Below are 21,334 nucleotides of genomic sequence, written 5' to 3' on the forward strand. Positions count from 1 at the left end.
AAACACAATCTTAATAAAGAGGAAAAATTCTAGAATACAAATGAGAACATTAACAAATATTCAATCATTTAGCACTTCCATGAATGATTTCCTAAATCATTTATAATTAGACTCTCTCTGGCTGATAGACATCGTATTTCAATATGTTCCTCTTTCTTTCGTCACTAAAGAAACCAAAATAAGAGACTTTATATTTTCAATAAATTCAAGTTCATAGTTCATGTAGCTGAAATGTTTTCAATTAAAAGAAACGAATATTGACATTAGACATAGTTGAAGTATGCCCAAGTGTCAGAACTGTTCGATTCATATAAAATTTTCAGGAGAAAAGAGGTTGGAGTCACAACGCCATTATGTTGCTTGTGTTGGAAGAGCACATTCCCAGTGAAGCCTGACTCAAGCTCTCAGGCCCCATCTACCCCTTTAAATCACGCACCCCCCTTACCTTCAATGAACACCTCGGCAGATGTGCTGTCTGAGCCACTGGGGTTTGTAGCCAGACAGGTATAGCGACCTGTGTCGTCCTCAAAGGCCTCAGCTATGATCAGGGTGTGGAGGTCCCCACCCTCACTGCAGATCTGAATATCAGGAGTGTTGTGTAGCTCCTTCCCCTCACAGAACCATCTGCAGGCCAAATGGAGGTCAAAGGACAGGAGAGAAAGAAAGGAAATGGTGATGTTTAAAATAATAAAGCAGAAGCAAGAGGCTAATGCCCTGTAATAAGATGCTCATTTCATTTAAAAAAAAAAAAAAAAAAGATCTGTGTCAATGTTACTGAAGGAAATGCTACATTTTAGACCGTGAAATTAATGACTAGACAATTCCCCCAGGTTTTCTTTGTAAAGCATCTTGTACACTTTATCAACCTTGAAATAAGGGATATCGTGAAATGTGGAAAAACCATTTTAGTTACAAAACAAAAGGAACAGAAATTCAAAGTGTCTTATAAAATGTTTCATCGCAGATGCCCCTTACAACTTGATCATTTGGACCTTAAGAAAAATCGGAAATATAAACATCATGCTCACAATACCTCACGTATCAAGGGGAACGAGTCATTATATTAAAAAATCATAGGCAGCAATATTTTTGTTGACCCTGAGACTTTTGATCAGCTGAGCAGTAACAGATGTAATGATTTCCACATTTCTGATATTTACAAAACTTCGTAGCAGCTCGCCTGGCCTCCTCGAGGTAGGGAGACGGAGGCTGCGCTATAATTCATTCTTGCTGGTCAGCACTTTTCCTTTCCCAAACAACCAGGACGGCGGTGTAGGAGGCTGCCAGCTGCCAGACGGTTTTAGCGCGCGCTTTCTCTCACGCTTTCCTTATTCCCCGAGCGCCTCAGACTCTCAACAGGATTTTCACAAAAAAACATGAAGCTGCCCTAAAACCTCCTCTGAATGTGATTTATTTTTAAAGAAATATGTAGGAATGTGCCACTTAAAACTAAAGCACTGAGGTCTCTGGGACGGTATTGTCCATTTACCTCTTAATCGGCACTCAGATTTCCTGAGTCTCCTATTCTATAAAATTTTCTGGACTTTGCATCCTTTTGTAAAAATATGGCATCAGAGGCTAACTTTTTTCTGTACTTATATAGCATAGTTTAAATATATACCCATATTTAACCTGAAAATAAAACCAGTCTGCTAACACTCCGAGTATTAACTTGAGAAATTGTATTAAAAATTAAATATGGGTTACTCATCAAAGAACAGGTAAGACTTTGAGAATTAAAAGATAATTACTACCACCACCTGGTCAACAGAGCAGCCTCTGCAACACAGCACATATTACTTCTGAGATGGAAGAACAGGGCAGTATTTCTTAACTCCGGGGCATTTTGTAATTTCCTTTGTCTTTTTTAAGATTTTATTTTAAGATTTTATTTATTTGAGAGAGAGTTAGGGAGAGTGAGAGAGTGAGAGAGGGAAAGAGCAAGAGAGAGGAGAAGGAACAGGGGGAGGAGCAGAGGGAAAAGAAGAAACCAACTCCCCACTGAGCAGGGCTCCCGATGCAGGGCTCGATCCCAGGACCCTGGGATCATGACCTGAGCTGAAGGCAGATGCTTAACTGACTGAGTCACCCAGGCGCCCTTTTAATCACTTTTTTTTTTCATTCATCTTCATAAAGTTGCACAGAACATTCCAGCCGAGAATCATCTTCCAGTTCCTTCTTTACTGTTCTCTTTCTATAGTCATAGACCAGATCTTCACCCACGAGAACTGACTGTGGATTAAGTTAATGGATGTTGCCGTCACTGGTGAACTATAGATTCCTTCTTGATTCTGTATCAGATTAAAGCTCTTCCCTACATACATCAGTCTCTAAACTTCAGATCTGTCATTGAAGCCATTTATATACCTGGCCCTGATTCTATTTATCATTTTCCTATACAAATCCTCTGTTTCTATTAAATATTTGCATGGATTTATTATTTCCAACATAGTCCCGATGTAGCCCTTGCTGACCATCCTTTGCCTATCCTTTCTCTTCCTTGGAATTCTCTCCCACCCTCTTCATTAAAGCCACTTAGGAACCGCTCTTCCTTAGAGCCAAGCCAAAAGCTCCTTCAACAGATTAAAGCCAACTGAACATATGCTTGCTGGGCACCTTCTATGTAGAAAGTATGATTACATATTACAGGTAATAGAATAAAGCCTGGTAAACTGGGCAACTACTTGAGGATGATCTTTATCTTCCATGGAAAAGATACAAAGTAACATTTGGTGGGAAAACAAAGCATGACAAATACAAGAAAGGTTTCAAAGAGGGCAAGAGTAATTGCTTTGCTTAGATGTGCTTCATAAGGAAACCACTGCCAGCCACCCAAGGGAGTATGGTGTCCTGTCCTCTAACTCCCAGGCCAGCAAACCTACAGCCTATAGCCCCATCACCTGTTTTCATATGGCCCGTGAGCCAAGCAAGAAAGGTGTTCATATATTTTTTTGGCAAAAAAATTAAAAAAAGGAAGAATTTGTGACATATGAAAGTTACATAAAGTTCAAATTTCAGAGTCTATCAAGGTTTTTTTTGGAACCCTGCCATGCTCATTCTTGACATATTGTTTCTGGCTCCTTTTGCATTATAGTGACAGAAGTGAGCAACTGCGTCACAGTATAGGGCCCACAAATCCTAAAATATTTTCTATCTGGACTTCAGAGAAAAAGTTTGCCAACCCCTGCTCTCACTTCTTGCTCTTCAAAGTGGGATCCTTGGTCCAGTGGCATCAGCATCACTGGGGAGGTTACCAGAAATGCAGATTTTTTTTTAATTTTTAATTTTTTAAATTTCTTTTCAGTGTTTCAGTGTACCAGAAGTCATTGTTTATGCACCACACCCAGTGCTCCATGCAATACGTGCCCTCCATAATACCCACCACCAGGCTCACCCAACTTCCCACACTCTGCCCCTTCAAAACCGTCAGATTGTTTTGCAGACTCTTGATCCTCATCCCAAATCTGCTCAATCAGTTCAGATCCTCCAGGAGACTCACAGGCACACAAAGGGTAAGCAGTTTGGCTGGGTCTGTGAGGCGTGGACCATACCATCCCATGTCACCGAGGCCTGGCTCTCCCTCCAAGTTACTCACTTCTTTAGTATAGCAACCAGATCTTACACATCTTGTACCTCTGGTCCCTTGCACCTAACTGCATGTAAAATTATGTTCTGTTTCTCTTACCTCTGTCCTGAACAAATTTTAACATCTTTCATTTGACCACTTTGTGACAGCTTCTGTATTATTTCCTCACACCATTATTTGAGGCCTACTGTATTTATGCCTTATTTTCCGACCTAGGAAATGGACTTCCTAATTGCAGAAAAAAACTTCTAAACTTTTTTTTTTTTTAATTGAACCCCAGTGTATTGTATATTCCATGCTTTAAAAATGTGATCTGCAGGGTGCCTGGGTGGCTCAGTGGGTTAAGCCTCTGCCTTAGGCTCAGGTCATTATCAGGTCCTGGGATCGGGCTCTCTGCTCAGCAGGGAGCCTGCTTCCCTCTCTCTCTCTGCCTACTTGTGATCTCTGTCTGTCAAATAAATAAAATCTAAAAAAAAATTAAAATGTGATCTGCTCCTTGTTACTTCAGAATCTGCTTCCCATGAAAAACCAAATAGTGAAGGATCTGTGGACAAATAGATTTGGAAGATGCTATAGGTCTTACTTCTTGATGTTTGCAATTCACATTTTCTTATTAAAGGCCCTGAAAGTCCTGCAGAGAAGAAATTAAACACTGTCTAATCTAGTATTTACTCAACTTATTTGGCCATGAGATTCTAATTGAGCATTTTGCTCAGTCATGTGAAAGCTGAAGAATGCTTTTCTAGCAGACTTTTCCCACAGAATCTGCAGTTTTCTAAAAATGAATTAAGACCAAATATAATCTAAGCAAAGATGATACACGAAAGGTTGAAGAAACTAATCAGTAAGTGCAATAAAATACTTGAAATACACTTTTAAGATGTCAGAAAGACTAAGGCAACAACAGCATTTTCTGAGACAGCCTAACACCTATTTTGTCTTCTGATGTGGGTCCTCCAGTCTTCCACAACTGCACATGGTGGAACAGGTTGGTGCTTACAGACCATGAGACTGATGTGGTTTTTGCTTTCTAAGCACTCATGCTATTTCTTCTCCAGCTCCATGAATAATATTTAAAAAGCCTCTCAGATTGGAACATACAGAAAACATAGTACAGAGAAAAAATGAAATTTGTCCATATTCAGCAATGCATCAAACAATTACTATGAGTCATTTCTATTGCACTGACACTCTTAGGAAAAGTCAGATTGTTCCTGATAGAAGTACCTGTCAAGTGACCAGTTCTATGTCGTTAAAATGTTGTAAGACCGGGTGTGACTCAAGACGGGAAAAAACTGCAAATATTTAGATGGCAGACTCCCTGTAGCAACCAAAAGGGCAGCATGGTTCCTGGCCAATATTTAGATAAGTGTGCATTTAATTTATGATTGGAACCATTTGCACGTTGGCTGAGCAACGAGGCTCAAATGCGAGTGACTTCAGGAAAGTCGGCTAGCCTTCTTGGTTCAGGTCCCTCACATATATGAGGACACGAGACTCTACAGCCATCAAAATTGCATGATTCTAAGGTTCTTGGTGAAATGGAAGGGTTTTATATTCAGGACTGCACTTAAAGCATTTCTAGAAATGATACAGAAACTTCTTTGATGAAAGATCCAAGTAATTAATGACCTCTCTTCTATGAAATATACTAAATATGATAGAGCTTCTAAGATTATAAGGACCCCATGTTGGGTCCCTAAGTGTATCAATGGACTTAGTCCCTTGTCTTTATCACTACGCAATGCTACTTCGCTTTTCACCTTCTATTGAAATCCGTTCTTCATCTGCCTCTCTATCATATAACTTTTTCCAGGGTAGAGACGTGGTGTTTTGACTTAATTCACTAACTTAATAAGTGTGCTATATGTTCCAGCACAATGTTCAGTACATAGAATATATTAACCATGCCTTTTTAATCTTCTGTATTTCTGAGGCTTTAGACATCAGAGCCTTGCTGATCCCAGAAAGTCTGCCTCTCCCAGGGCTAGGCAGTTCTTGGATATAGTAAATAGCTTCTCTAGGCTTACCTTTCAAATGAAAGCTGGACTCTGGAGCCACAATCCCACTACCTCTTGTATTGGGCTCTCCACTCAGGGCCACTCCTGTCCTGCTCTAATCACCCCAGAACCAGAGGCAAAACACCAGGGGACAGCAGCCCTTAGCCTGCAGAGTTTGCTAGAAATATTCAAACCAGCAGATCTTAAATGTGCTTACCCTGCTTCACCCATTCCTTCCTACGGAAACTACTATAAAGCTCTTGCCCATGCCCACTCCTCCCACCTCCCCCACCCTTTGCAGGAGGCACCTGGAGGTGCCCCTTGGGGTCCCACATGGCATAGGCATGCTCTTTACACTTGGAACTGTGAATAACAAACTACCTTTCAATGGCAGTCCAGTCGTAATCTGTTGGCCTCACCATACCTGAATAATAATAAAACCTACATTTTAAAGCACTGAACTAATCAAGAAGAATTAGCTTACAAATGAAGAAGAAAGGATTGAACAGATAGTTGAAATAGTACCTATTACAGTTTTTGCCTTGAGGCATATACAGAGAGAAGTGTATCTACTCGCCTACTCATAGTGAAGTGCATTTTTTTTTAAATATTTTACTCATTTTATTTGACAGACAGAGATTACAAGTAGGCAGAGAGGCAGGCAGAGAGAGAGGAGGAAGCAGGCTCCCTGCTGAGCAGAAAGCCCAATGCGGGGAGGGGGTCGATCCCAGCACCCTGGGATCATGACCTGAGCCGAAGGCAGAGGCTTTAACCCACTGAGCCACCCAGGTGCCCCTGAAGTGCATTTAAAAAGCATAAAATTAAACTCAAAATAATCTACTTCAAAAGACGAAATCAGCTTTGTCCATTCTTTCTTGTCTAACCTAAGATTTAAAGTCTAATCGAAGATTTAAAATTTGATGCAGCAAAGTAGATGGATGAGATGTACTCAGGGCATGTTTGTTTTGCTAGATGTCTTTAAGGTCGTATTTCCAACAGTTTCCTGGAAAGGATATAAACTTTCGGTATTCTTCAAAGAAAAGGTAAACCTCAGGTTTGTTGATTACATTTTGATCTGAAGTTTTTCCTGTATTAAATTCTGGTTGATAAAGATATCACACACACACACACACACACACACACACACACACACACACGGGAATATTACCTGGCCATCAAAAAAGAGAAATTTTGCCATTTGCAACAATGTGGATGGAATTAGTGTTTTACACTAAGTGAAATAAGTCAGAGAAAGACAAATACCGTTATGATCTTACTCATGTGGAATTTAAGAAAGAAGCATGAACATACGGGAAGAGGGAAAAGAAAAAAAGGAGAGTGGGAAACAAGCCAGAAGGGATGCTTAACAATAGGAACAACATGAGGGTTGGTGGAGGAGAGGTGGTTGGCGGATGTTCTAGATGGGTGATGGGTATTCAGAGGCACTTGTTGTAATGAGCACTGGGTATTGTCTGTAAGTGACACATCACTGAATTCTATTCCTGAAACGAATATTGCACTGGTAACTAAAAATTTCAATTAAATAAATAAATAATAAATTCTGGTTGCCAGCGCTGCTTAGGAAAAGCAATACTGGTGCGAGAAGCTACAATGTTAGGTCTATAAAAATAGGACAAAACACAGGTTTGGTTAAATGCATGAAACAGGTAACGACATTGTCCCCTTTGCATATCTTGTGACAGACATCACTAGCTGATCTGAATAGTCTTTGCTAATGAAACCGGATGTCTCAGAATTCTCAGCATGGCTGTTTGGGCAGGGTACAAAGCAAATGAAGTTGAAGTGTAATGAAATAAATTTGCCATGCTCAATGTGGTCTCTTCTTGGAAGATACGTTCTCCCTTTCCTCCAGATCCTATTTCTAGCTATTTCTAGTATAGGACTGGGGAGAGAATTTGGTTGAGAGAGAGCATATGGAGAAGTACATGATATAGCTGAGAAAGGCTACATAGGTAAGATTCCACTCGAGGACATCCCTGAACTTTTTAAATTCCATTTATTATACGTAGAAGCCATCGATCTAGTGGGTAAAACACCAGCCAGTGTATTGGAAAGTCAAAATCCAATTAACTACATTCCCATTTTGTACTTCTAATGAACTTCCACTTCAAGGAGACCTTGACCATACTTCATTTTAACAATAAAAATGTTTAAAATATATCATTACAATCTCATAGTTAGGACGAGGACATAGTATTTGGGAACTATGATAACCATAAGGACTTACATAAATTTAAATCAAGAGAGTGAATATATATATTCAATGCCTATTATATGCCTTGTACTTTGCAGATATGGCATTATTTCCCAAAAACCTTATGAAATAGTTTTCATTTTACCTTTAGATATAGGCTTTTCTCATTTATGTATAAATTAAAAAAAAAAGTGTGAACAATTAAATCCAGATAATTTTCACAATTTCATTTCCTTTAATACACTTAGCTTCATCTTCCATCAAATGTTTTATTATGGATATAAACAGATTTTAATAAGGTTTACTGATTCTTCCTCTCTAATCTGGTGGAGCTGGTAAGCAACTATGAGATTTCCATGTAACGGGGAGCTGAGACTCAAACACTGAAAAACTACTATAGCAAACCCTCCTCATTCAAAAGAACTTAAGAGTTGCTCATATAGGAGCAAGCCAGTTGAGACTGGTTGTCAGATTACAAGGTCATAAACAGGGCATGAAAATAATCTTGTATTAATTATAAATAAAATGTAAAAGGGTTAGGAGATACAGTCATATTCATCAATCAATCACTTAATTCATTCTTCAAGGTGCTTATTGCACTTTGACTTGAATTCAGAAACTGACTGGTGGTACAGATGTCAGCTCAACTGGGTTTATTTCATGAGACAAGTAGTGGGGCAAAGTAGAGAGGAAAACCCAACTACAGACCTAGGAAATGCTGAATACACTTCATTTAATGAACGGAAGCTCTTTGTTCACATGGAAGGATGTAGTGTTTTCAAATATCTTTTGAGGGGTGTCTGGGTGGCTCAGTGGGTTAAGCCTCTGCCTTGAGCTCAGGTCATGATCTCAGGGATCCTGGGATTGAGAGCCCCACACTGGGCTCTCTGCTCAGTGGGGAGCCTGCTTCCTCCTCTCTCTCTGCCTACCTCTCTGCCTACTTGTGATCTCTATCAAATAAATAAATAAATGATCTTTAAAAAAAAATCTTTTGAGTTGGTTGGTTATGCCTTTATCCTTACAGATTAAGCTTGCTTTGGATAGAATACTTAGGTTGACCTTAATTTGTTGGAGAGGGGATAATGTTGATGAAGTTCACAAGCCTTAAAATTTTTTTTTGTTCATAGAAGGTAATGGGGAAAAAAAGAGGATTGTCATATTTAAAGCTCTGTAAGCTGACCCATTTCTTTATATTACCCTGTGCTGGGATTTTGAAATCCACATTGTTTTAAGGTACGTATTTCTTCCTGTTGCATAATGTCTTTTTCTCAGGATCTTTCAAACACCCTAGCCTAAAAATGAGATGATGCCAAAAATTCAAGGATCATATTATGGCACCAGCAGGATACGGTAGGATTGAAATTCAAGAAGGTGTTTTACATAGAAAAGTTCAATATTTAATTGTTCACTTTCTACATTTCAAGGTGAGGTTAAAGGTAACCTCTGATGTGGTCAGAGCTCCCCTGCTAGAGGAGAGCGGCTCCATCTGACCGCAGTCACACCAACAGCTGAGTTGCGGATCAAAAGGGGTCACGAGGGTAACTAACTAAAATCAGGGGGATCACAGACGCTTTTGAACAAGTGGCTGTCTTTGAAAACTAACCATCATTTCCATTCTTGGGCAGTGTAAGAGAATTTTAAAATTGACCTCCCTGATGTGACCTTACTTTTTTCCTTCATAATCTTATGACACTGGCAACTGGCCGTGGGGCTCAAAACTGTATTTTGGAGGGGGATGTACATCTGGGAAAGCTCAGAACACTCTGGTTCTCCAAGACAGGGCAAGATTGTTGATTCTTAGGACAATAAATTCAACTGCAAAATGAAAGGAGCTGACACAGCCACTGACAAAGTAGAGTATACACTACCCAGCATGGTGTACAAATACTTCAAAAGTTTTTTTAAAAATCACATATGGCATCGCTTGGTTTAAAGTTTGACTGGTACTATCTACTTGAATACTGTAATGTAAACAGAAATACAGATTTTACAACTGATGGTTTCAGTATCTTTCTCTTTTTGAACCACAACTATGTATCATAGAAATTTTCTGTGCCCTGTATTTTAAACATGAACAAAATTTTAAAACGAAAACAATCAATTTATCAAATTTATAAGGCTTCATCAATGAATCTTGGCTAATATTTTCCCACTCTGAGGAAAACGGTAAATCTTGGGAGTCTGTTAATATACAATGAGGTGCTTATTAAATAAAACTTTAAAGAACAGCTGAGTTTCTATTTTCCCCTACACCTCACTTTCCTTATCCTCCTAGAGAAACAAAGTTACACTGAAAGATGAAGCTCTATGTTTGCTGCCCAACCCCACTGATTTGTACTTCCTAGAAAAATTATCTTCAAAGGGGTATCAATGATTACAGGAAGGCAAACTTAGCCGGCTGCTGCCTCCTTCCTAAGTGCAAGCAGCCATATGACTTTACAGAAGCACAAGATTGAAGAAAACTGAGGGAACTAGTTTTTTTAACTGCTGTTGTAATGGAAATCAAGGGGGTAGAGGAAAAAACAAAACAACCCAGAGACATCAGTGGTTCAGCAAGGGTTATATTTTCCAGGTGTTCCTTTCTCCCAAAGGAATAGCAGTGCTCTGCCATGAAACGGAGAATCACCAAAATTGGGAACTTATCCCCAAGGTGAATTTTATTTATGCCTAAGCTTGAAGTCAGGCCATCTGTAAATATTGCATTTCATACATCCTCAATTAAACACCAATTAATTTTTATGGAGTATTTTTTGTCTTGTCACCAAGTATGTCTTAATTTTTTACATGTGTTCACGTTAACCGCAAGACACACCATGTTTATTCTGTCATGTGGATTTATAGGCAGACCAAAGTGAAATTAGTCCTCGTCTAAATTTACTACGGCTATAATTTTATGACTGCTTAGCTCGAAGGCCAATAGCTAAATTTGTGAGGACAACAGATGTACTTTAACCTTCTAGTCAAAAAGAGACCAATAAATAGATTGACTTTTTGAAATTCAAAGCCCAGGAAATGATAAAATAGCCTTTGAACCAAAACCAGACTCATGTCTACCAATTCTTTATTCTCATAATCATTCTATCTCCTAAGAAAGAAAGATAAAACAGGGTGGCAGAAGAGAAAAAGCAACCCAAATAAAATGGAACTTCCAAAATGACTTTATCTTGTTTTGGTCATAAGAGGCAGCTTCGTATTTGGACATTAACAGCATGTAGTGTTTAATCAGTATGCCTAAAAAACAACTATAAAAGTAAACAAGTCGAGTCTACAACCAAGTATTTGTGCTGCAGATCTGTTAAAATCTCAGATTGCTTTTAGTAGTGTTCACACTGGTGATGTAGTAGAAAGGACCTTGGGGCTGGGAATCGGGATCCAGGGTTCTGGTTTTACCTGGTCAACAGAGCAGCTAAACGGAATGTAATCCAGTTGTTCTCTCTTTCAGGGCTTGAGTTTATTTGTGAAATGTGAGGAATGAACTAGACCAGTGTTTCCTCAAATGTGTCCCAAGAAACTAGTTTCGCTGCAACTTGACAGATAACACAGAAAAAGGGTTTTGTTGTCCAAGAGGTTTATGGAGCAATGGGTTAAGCAAATTTAGATATCTGCATTTACTGTAGAACTTTCTAGAACTTTGACCATGCTGATATACACTAAATTTCCAAGAGAGAAAAATGGCAGACATTATTTGACTATGGAACTCATGTTTTGAGAACCATGTTGAAGGGCTAATGTTGCATGGAACACATTTTGGGAAAAACTGGGTTGAATTATCACTAGGAGTCCATCTAACTCTACAATAGTGAAATTTAATACCTGGTCTACATTTTACAACTACCTTTTCCAGTGTTCATGACAGACATCAGTAATAAGGCAAAACCTTCTTTCCCACTGGCTCTAGACTTAATTTCAGAGTCCTTCTCAATTGTGTTCTGGGCAACCACTCCCCATTGTTTAGATAAACTGGCCCAAGAGCTGAAACATATTCGCCAAGCTTGATTTAACTGTCTATGTTTATGAACTATTTTCTTAGACAGCAATCAACGTGAAATACTGAATGCTAACCCCCCATCTATCTTTGGCTGTTAACTCTAAGAATTTTCTCTTTGTCTTTCTTTTTTGGACAAGCAGCCATTTTGCCACGGCACATGGAATTACTGGGAACCCCCTCCCACCACCACCACCACCTTTTGGAGAATGCTCAGTGTCAATGTTTAAGATGACGTTCAAGTAAGGTCACTGCTGAGAAAGAAACAGGCTACCATAATTACAGGAACCCACGGGGACTGTGCCTGGTTAAGTCGGAATGTATGGTTGTCCTACTTAACTGCAAGAGTGCCTTGAAAACCTGATTTTGGGCTTATCAGGTTTTCAGTGGATATTCTGACTCTCTGCAGTGTGATTCATTCCCAGGAGCAGACAAAAGTAAATTTCACAGTCTAGAGGGAAAAGGAGGTTCCCAACTTTCCTGTCACTCATTCACAGATTCTCGTTACACCTGTTAAAAAAAATAGATTCATCCTTACCAACCCTCTATGCAGGCACACAACTAAGTCAGCATGACCTGACAAGTCACACTTCAAAGTTACCTATACTGTGAAAATTTGTACTGCATGTTTCCAAGCCTTCAAAGCGTTGAGGGAAAGAACGGATTAGAGAGAGAGCCTGAGAAGGAGAAACTGCATACATAAAACAGCGAGACGTGCGTATTCAGCTACTTTGTTGTTACAGTTATGGCAGGTAATTACTAGCTATTGTTGTAACTTGGAGTGCATTCCAAAGGAAATAAAATGGGAGATGTTTTATTAGACAATGCTGTCAGTCTCCTAGGCTTTTGGAACTTACCCATTGAGATACAATGATTACCTCAGAATTACAAAACCCAAAGAGGACTAAAACCAAAGTAGGGACAGGGAACAAAGTCCTCTTGGTGTCTTCAACTCTACATAAATACAGAAACCCATGTGAAACAGGTCATGTACGGACCACTAGCAAGGCCGGTAGTGATTTCCTCACATTTGACGAATAACTTCATTGAATGCCATTTTGTCCTCAACCGTGGAACAGCTTTCCCCCAAATCAAAGTTTTGGGGAAAGAAACAGAGGGTTTCACCTACAATTTTTCTTAGTTCATTAGAACCTTAATTTCTTGCCTTAGTTTTGCTACCAGCTAATCACAATGAGGGGTAGTGGAGGAGAAAAACGGATGAAAGTGGGGATAGAAGACGAAGGGAGAGTATTCCCCTTTCTGAAAAAGCAGCAGCTTCAGAATGCAAAGGGCTTTGCTTCTCTCTCCTCTCCAAAGGAGCCTTCAGCTAACACTATGCTGGCTGACGAGGCCCCATCAGCTGAACCAAGCTCAGCAGGCAAGGGTGACTGCTGCAGCCTCCCATCAGATTTGCTGGAGAATCTGACTGAGGCATAGGGGAGCTTGGTGGCTCCTCACACCATGTTCTGGCCCCGGCCTAGTCTAACAATGTTCAAGCATGGCTAGTGTGGTCCCCTAGGAACCGCAGAACAAACATGAACAACAGAGTGTGAGTGCAAGCCAAGTTCAACCATCCACGGGCCTTGTCAGTCAGTAACAACATACAGAAACTTGTTTCCTTTCTTTTTCCAAGATTTTCCCAGCTAACTCAGGTCAAAGCCACCCCCTGTTCTCAGTGCTTTTCCCTCGTTCTCATGCTGTGTTCCTTCTAGGTGACCACGCTTAGAGGCCAGCTTTCCAAGAAGAGCTATAATAAATGAAAGACCCAGAAAGGAAGGAACTCTTCACATCAGAAGACGAAAAATTAGGTCGAGAACGAACCCTCCTGTGAGCAGGCAGGGCTATGTGCCCCATGCCGACTATCCTATCAACTAAAAAGTCAAGGTTTCCTTCAAAATGTTGAGCCACATTTTACACACACACACACACACACACACACACACAACGCCTACGATTCACCCACACACATGAAGCTGAATTAAACATCTGACCTGCTCCTTGAATCAACTTCCTAAGAGAGTCTTAAACACCCTGCAAAGGTTGCTTTGCAAACCGTCTTCCTGATTCTGATTCACACAGGTTAATTCTCTAAACAGCATCCATCTTCCTCTCCACAAGGTGGATCAAATACATACATGCAAGTCTGTAGAACAGTGAGGCATTTCCCCAGAAAGCCGTCTCCACTGCTTCCCCTGAGATCCTGGGTGTGTGGAGCCGGAGCCGGAGCAGGGAGGGGCCTCAGGTGTAAGAGCAAGAACAGGAAGTCTGGGCTAATTATACCTTGTTTTATTTGGCTATTTGAATAACAAATAAACTGGCATGTTTCATTTCAGTTGGTTTTTCAGAGCAAATCACCTCAGGCTGGCATTGCATTCTAATTAGACTCGATTTTTTAAAGCATTAAAATTAATGTTATGATTGCATACAGACGTAAATATTTTTCTTTGAAAAATAGGGATTGTTGTGATGAAAAAAATCTCTTTTCTGATTAGAATCCGAGCACCCAGCACCTGCCCACATTTCATCAGTTAGTGTTTATACCCCACATTCCCCAAAGTTCCCTTGATGGCACAACACAAAACTTCCAGAAATTGGCTTCAGAGGCACTTAGAGACTCGGCAAAAGACAAAACCAAACAAAGCTCTAAAACTGTTATGTGGTAGGGAAAGGGGGTGGGGAGTCTTTAGCATAGGATATTCACTAGTTAGAGGAACTTACAATAGTTCCTTTATACTTGCACAGCAAATAAAAATGCAACTTTTTGTCATTTTAGTATGTCACCCGTAACACTGGCTACATGAGTTTGCTGTGCCTGAAAAGAACAGTATGTCCAAAATGTGTCTTGTGGAGCAGGATTTTCATGCTCAGAGCTCAGCCCATGTGTGTCAGGACACCTAGAGAACATGATCTCCTCCTCAGCCACTTCTCTCTTGGGGCTCCTCAAGAATTGCTTGTGACAAGGAAAAGTGACACTTTCCTTTCAGCCCGGGTACACTGGGAGAAAGCCCTTCTGTACTGCCTTTTCACTCTGGCAATTTGGAGATGTTGGGAAAATAAACAATCACTGTGCGAGAAAGAGGTGGAGGGAGTTCATGCTACACATAAACGCTGTTCCACACTTAATGCCTTTTCTCAATTCTTTTGGGCAAGAATATCCTAGTGTCCCTTCAGATTTTAATGTTCCACTGGTCTATAGTTTCTCCAGGTTATTTGAAGGTAGGCTTAAAAATACTTGTCCAGGTACTGTGTTAAGTCAATTTTGAAGGATCTAAAAAAAATTCCCTGTGGATTCTTATGGCTAAAATTATTCCCTATGTCCCCAAAGGTGGAATAGATTGGAATGAGTGAGTTCCCTGTCACTAGTTATATTGAAGATGGAGGAAAATAGGCAGGAACCTTGTAGGGAGAATTCAAGAACTGGATGGATAATTGATTCAGAGTCTATGAGTGCTGGTGCCATGATCTTTCTTTTAGCAAACAACTGACAGCTGACGCTTGAAAGTGGGACAAAACATCTAATGCCTGGTGTGCTGAAAGCTAAAGAATGGCATAATCCTCTTAATTATGATGCATTTACTAGATTAGCCTAATTTAATCAAGATAACTCTCCAGGTTTCCAAGGGCTTTTTTTTTTTTTTAAGATTTTATTTATTTATTTGACAGAGAGAAATCACAAGTAGATGGAGAGGCAGGCAGAGAGAGAGAGAGGGAAGCAGGCTCTCTGCTGAGCAGGGAACCCAATGCGGGACTCGATCCCAGGACTCTGAGATCATGACCTGAGCCGAAGGCAGCGGCTTAACCCACTGAGCCACCCAGGCGCCCTCCAAGGGCTTTTTAATTAGGATAGTTTACTGGGGATATATTAGCTTTTAATGGAACTTACGTTCACACAAAATGCTACATTTTCATGTTTGCAAATGGTCACAAGATATACGTATATTTTTAAAAATATTTATCTGTTTTAGAGAGAGAGAGAGTGCATGAGCACAGCGGGGAGATGGAGAGAATCTCAAGCAGACTCCACACTCAGCATGGACCCTGATGCAAGGCTCGATCCCTTGACCCTGAGATCATGACCTGAGTCAAACTAAGAGGTGGACACTTAGCCAACTGTGTCAGCCAGGAACCCCACAAAATATGTTTTTAAAAACTGATTCATACCTTGTACAAAAATCTGGGTCAACAGATAACATTAGAGTATTTCCTCTAAAAGAAAGACTGTCTAAATTTAATCCTCTTCATCACTCACTTGCTTTGTAGTAAAGTTTCTACTTCTTCTTTGCTCAAGTTCACATTTTAGTCTTATGTTATCGATTGTAGAACCTCTAAAAATGTCTAAAATTCTAATCCAATGAGACACAAGGTTTCCAAAAGCGCATTGCAGAACTTTCAAAGAAATTTTTTAAATTCTGCCATTTAACTGAAGAATGATTTTCATGAAATTTTGCAAATACGTTTTGACAGTTTTCTGAACATCCTCCCCTTCCCCCCATGTTTTAATATCCTTTTGTAGTTTTCAACATTCTTCTTGAGGAAGAATCACATACCACCCAAAGAGGGCAAAAGAAAACATGACTTCTGCGTGGGGCTGGCACACATAAAAGTACGTGTTGGGAGAGAAAACTGTTCTCTGCACAAGGAGCTCCCTGCCATGCTCATGCCGTGAAGAAGACTTCACAAGCTCCACCAGCTTCGCCAACATTCCCACCCTCAGACCCAAGCCTCTGGAGGGGGCGCCGGCCTTCCAGCCTCTGTGTGGTGTTTCATCTGCCTCTGTCCCATCACATATTATCTATTCTTGGTGTTGAGAAAGAACAACAAAACCGGACACTGAGAGAAAACCAGCCCTTGACCTGGTTGTGCAGAACCACTGTTTTTAGCTCTTTATGTTTGTTCAAAAGCAACTCTCCTGAATAAGATGTCAATATACATAATATGTAGACACTTGATAATCATGACCTCCCATTTTTCTGACTTACCCTCCTGTCCCCGAGGAGGAGGAGAAGTTCCTCCCACCCCCCCGACCTCTTCTTGCAAAGAAAGTATCACTAGGATTTCTAAGTAACTAAGAACTGAAGTATTAAATAGCCACAAGATTCCGGTGGAATTAGAGATTTTCTCACCAGTAACCAGAGAGTTAATTGCGGACATTACAAAGAACATCTTAAATCTGTTGCCAGGTCATTTACTGCAACATTAAAAGCTACAAGAATGAGTTTGCCCCGTACCCTGGGGTCTAATAATGTAATTGTAACTAGTATACTGAGGAGAAGGAACAGTCTTCTAACACTGCTTTAGAAGTGATTTATTGATCCCTGCACAATAATTCTTCAGCAATTCACAGAACCAGAATTTATAGATTTAGTCCTAACTTCAGGAAAAACTGACTTCACTCTTGAACCATGTGCCTTCTTGCATCAACCTTTGAATTGCAATTAGCTAAGTTAAATAGTGATCCTGAAAAGGCCTTCCTCCACCACTCACCCCCAACAAAATGCATATACTTTATATAAAGGAGGAAAGAAAAGGATCCTTAGACAGCATTGATCTACACATATGATTACGCAGAGCTTGTAGGCTTCTTAGTGGAGGTGGGGGGAAGGAGTTTTCCAAGTGCGAGCTATATGAACATCTAAAAGGAAAATGAATACATTTTAAAACACAAGCTAAGACTCCTATGAATTGAAAACTGTTGAAATTAATAAGGGAATATGAACTGGTATGATCTTTTAAGAAGAGAGTCTGGCACCGCTAACATTTAGAATACACATGCATTTGACCCAGCAGTTTCCCACTGGAAAGTTATGCTTTGCTATGTCCATACAAGGGCACAAGATACATGAAACACGCAAAAATAGGGATTTCATTTCGGCACTTTTTAAGTAATAGAAAAACTCTCATCTTGCCCTAAATATCCACCAAGGAGGATAAAAACAGCAATTCCATTCCAGTATTCCACAAAAGGAAATACTACGCAGCCTTTAAAAGGAACATTGGGTGAGGCTGTCAGAAATTACGTTGTCCAGTAACACTACCACAGTGTTTGATGAACAGTAAACCTCTGGAGAGTTACTTATTTAAGAAACTTAAAACTTTGAAGTTATACTAAGAGGAAGGACCGTAGCTGAGGGAAGATAGAGAAGCTTCATTTTTCATATTGGAGCTTCCTGTAGATTTTTTTTTAAACCACAAGCAAATATTACTCTACAAATATTACTCTATAGATGTTAAATTTATTATAATGTACAAAAAATAAACCTACAGAAAAGCATGATATTTGAATACCCAATCTAGGCAGCATTTTAAAAGCTGAAAAAAAAAAAAAGATATGCCTTTTAGGACAATTATGCTCTATTAAAAGATGCTTGCAATATTATTTTATCATTTGTCAACTACTGGGGTCTTTTTACCCCTATTTTATTTGTACCACCGCATAAAGTTGTTAGGATCAAAAACAGTGACGCATGGCTAACATTTGGCTCAAGGCTTGATTCCTTTTACTCAAAAAGGTTAGCCAGCTGTTATTTCTTACAAAAGCTAAGGGAAGTGTACATTGTGAGGGCACAGAAAGCAAATTAAGAGAAGTCTCTGCATGGGGGCACCTGGGTCGCACAGTGGTTAGGCCTCTAACTCTTGGTTTTTGGCTCAGGTCCTCATCTCTGGATCCAGAGATTGAGCCTGGCTCTGTACTCAGTGTGGAGTCTGCTTGTTCCCCGCTCCTCCCCCTACACCCCTCTTCCCAGTGCTTTCTGTCAAATAAAGTCTTTAAAAAATGTCTCTGGGTGTATGCAACTGCATATCAGTGTACTTTTGTTCCTTTTGTTCTTATTTGAGAGCCTTCCACTCGATCTCGGTTAGAAATATGTTTGTAACATCTGCCCTTAATCTTTAAATCTATCTATAAAGCTTCCCACAGTGGAGAGCCACTGTGAACTTTCTAAAATCATAGTCACACTAAGAATTAAATGGACTTGATTAAACAGAAATTTTAGCATGTTGTCCTCTACACTTAAGTATTTAATCCTAAAGCTCAATCTATTAATGCAAAAAGATGCTAAAAAAACCAAATTCACACCCGTCGGGGATTATCTCATCTTGCTTCAGACACTGGGTGAAAAATGACACAGTGTATCATAAACGAGGATCTGTAGAATGTGACATGTTAGGGTTATATTCTGTTGTGTTTCCTTAACGACCAAGCTTATAGGAAAGTTCTTGGCTCTGCTGAGTCAGTGTCCCAATAACAAAGTGTCTTTTGACCAGGAAGTGATGCTTGCAGAGGTCAAATGAACCTAAGTTCATCTCCCCAGCAACCTCTGAGTTGGATCTTCAAAAATCTTGGCCTTATGAAGCAAAATGAAGACACGGCTATGGAGGAGAAAACAGTGTGTCTACACACATGCAGGGTTTACTCCACTGGGGAAAGGGACAATAATCACTTAAACTACCACAGAAATAAGATAATTTCAGAGAGGGTGGCACCACGAAGACAGCAGAACACAGCCAGAGTGATCTGAACTGTGTTACGTAGGGTAGCTCTGGAAGGGAGTGAGGTCATTTCATGCTACGACAGTCCAGCGTTCTTCACCAAGATTGTGCAAGAAAAAAGATAGCACATAAAAAGAACATTCACGAAGAGACCTCGAAAGCAGATCCTTGATGCAAAAGTGTTCATGCCAAGACATTCACTAATAACGGGCATTGCGTCACCTAGCTCCAAAGGGGCTCCTTCCCCATGTTGGATTTATTAGGACTAACTGGCAAACCTCTCACCTTCTGGACAAATAGAATTTATACTTTCTTTCCTGAAACATTCTCTCAGATTAATTTATACCCATAAAGACCCCACCCCCCAAAAATGTTCACTTATGACTTACTTTAGAATTCAAGTCTCTCTCTACAGTGAAATGGCCCATTTTCTCCCACCATTATGCCACAGAGTTCTAATTTTTCTCTCTCCAGCTGTAAAGCAGCTGTTTCTAATGCCTATGGACAGATTTCAAGTTTAAGCAGCTATTACATTGTGAGCATTTCTGGAGTAGTTTTTACAAACTGTTGAGCATTCGCCTTCATCTGAAAAGTCGGGGTGGGGGGGCTCTGGTGACTAGGAAAAGCAGAAGAGAAGTAGCTTATAGGATTGTTGGTTAAGAATAGCCTCTGGTACTCTCTGGAGCATATGAGCTCTTTATAAGAAGCAGACAGACCCCCAAAACAGGAGAGCATTCACATTCAGTCACCTTCAGAAGCTGTCCACGACTGCAGAAAAGGATGTGAAGGGACAGAAAGGGAGATGAGCACAAGGGGGAATGATACACCTTGTTCTAAGTGTACAATCTCAATAAATAATCCGTCATTTTTTAAAATAAGTGCTAAATGCACGGAAATTCCTTTATCTGAGAAGTACACGGGAATAGAGTGATTCCATGGAGGAGGGGAGAGGACTCAAACACCTGCCTGGGCTTTCTTCCCGCGGCTACTCCTGAGGCCGTGTGTCCCCCTCCCCTGTTCGCTGTTTAAGAGGTCAGTTCACACACAGGTTTATTATTATTGGGATCTGCTGTTATGATTTGCCTCACAGCAGCCTTAGGAACATCTTTTTTAAAAAAAATATTTTAATAAGTAATCCTGATCTGAAGAAAAAAAGAGAAACATATATTCCACCGCAGTAACTGAGCTGGAGTACCTTTTTCATGATATTCTGAATTGTAGTCAATACAGTTTGTCAAACTTATCTGAGAAACTTCGCTCAGCGAACCAGATCCTTCTAAAATCTTAAATGTCCGAGAAAATAACTCTGATCTTTACTTTTCAAGACTTCTAGGTTTAAAGGGCTACGGAGTGCAATTCTTTTCATATTGGATGATCAGTGAGGCACCTTTGAAGCTGGTTGAAGGAATGCACAATAGAATGGATACGGTTTTTTCTTTGAGTGGTGGGCCTTTCCATTCTGTTTTTCCTTTCTCAAGCTGTTCTTGCTCTGCAAATTGAGGGCAGACTATGTTTTCACAATATTTTAGGCATAAGTATTCTTTTATGTGTTATTACCATAAATAGCTTGATTTAGTAGTGTTAAGGACTGAGACTCCAGCATATTTATATCATTAGGTGGAGAAGTTCCCTATATTTTTAAATGGTATTGTTACCAGAAAAGTATAAATAAAAGTTATGTGTTGTTCAGTGCTCTGAATTCTTGAATGATGAGACTTACATAGGTATCCCGATGTTCTGAGACTTCCTAACGGTAAGACATTATGACTGCCATACTTTTTATTTTGTGGCAAGAGGAAATGGGCTGTTTCTATAATCTTCACTTGGAGCCACGGAAATTAATCTTATGCCACTTCTATCAAGGGGAAACCAGAGGCCTTCAGCTATGTAGTGGCGGTGGGCCAGATCTTGATTCATTCTTGGAAGCCTCATATACACCATTTCACAAGTGATACCTGGAGACCACTTTAAGTATATTTCATTTTGGTGTTAGCATTGGTTCTGCAGAGAATAATGTGTCAGGGGTGGGTGGTAAAGTCGTAAATAGGGACTGATGGACT

General features: G+C 40.0%; 1 protein-coding gene across 3 annotated transcripts in view; it reads right to left on the bottom strand.

Annotated features, from left to right (window-relative positions):
• PALLD (palladin, cytoskeletal associated protein) overlaps positions 1-21,334 on the bottom strand; it is a 412,154-nt gene that overhangs the window by 238,414 nt on the left and 152,406 nt on the right. For all 3 annotated transcript variants that reach the window (XM_032332582.1, XM_032332581.1, XM_032332583.1), the window contains exon 3: positions 446-624. In XM_032332582.1, coding sequence (XP_032188473.1) covers positions 446-624 — 179 coding nt within the window. The remainder of the gene's footprint in view (positions 1-445; positions 625-21,334) is intronic.

Source organism: Mustela erminea, chromosome 2 (assembly GCF_009829155.1).
Source record: "Mustela erminea isolate mMusErm1 chromosome 2, mMusErm1.Pri, whole genome shotgun sequence".
In the NCBI taxonomy this organism is placed as follows: Eukaryota; Metazoa; Chordata; class Mammalia; order Carnivora; family Mustelidae; genus Mustela; species Mustela erminea.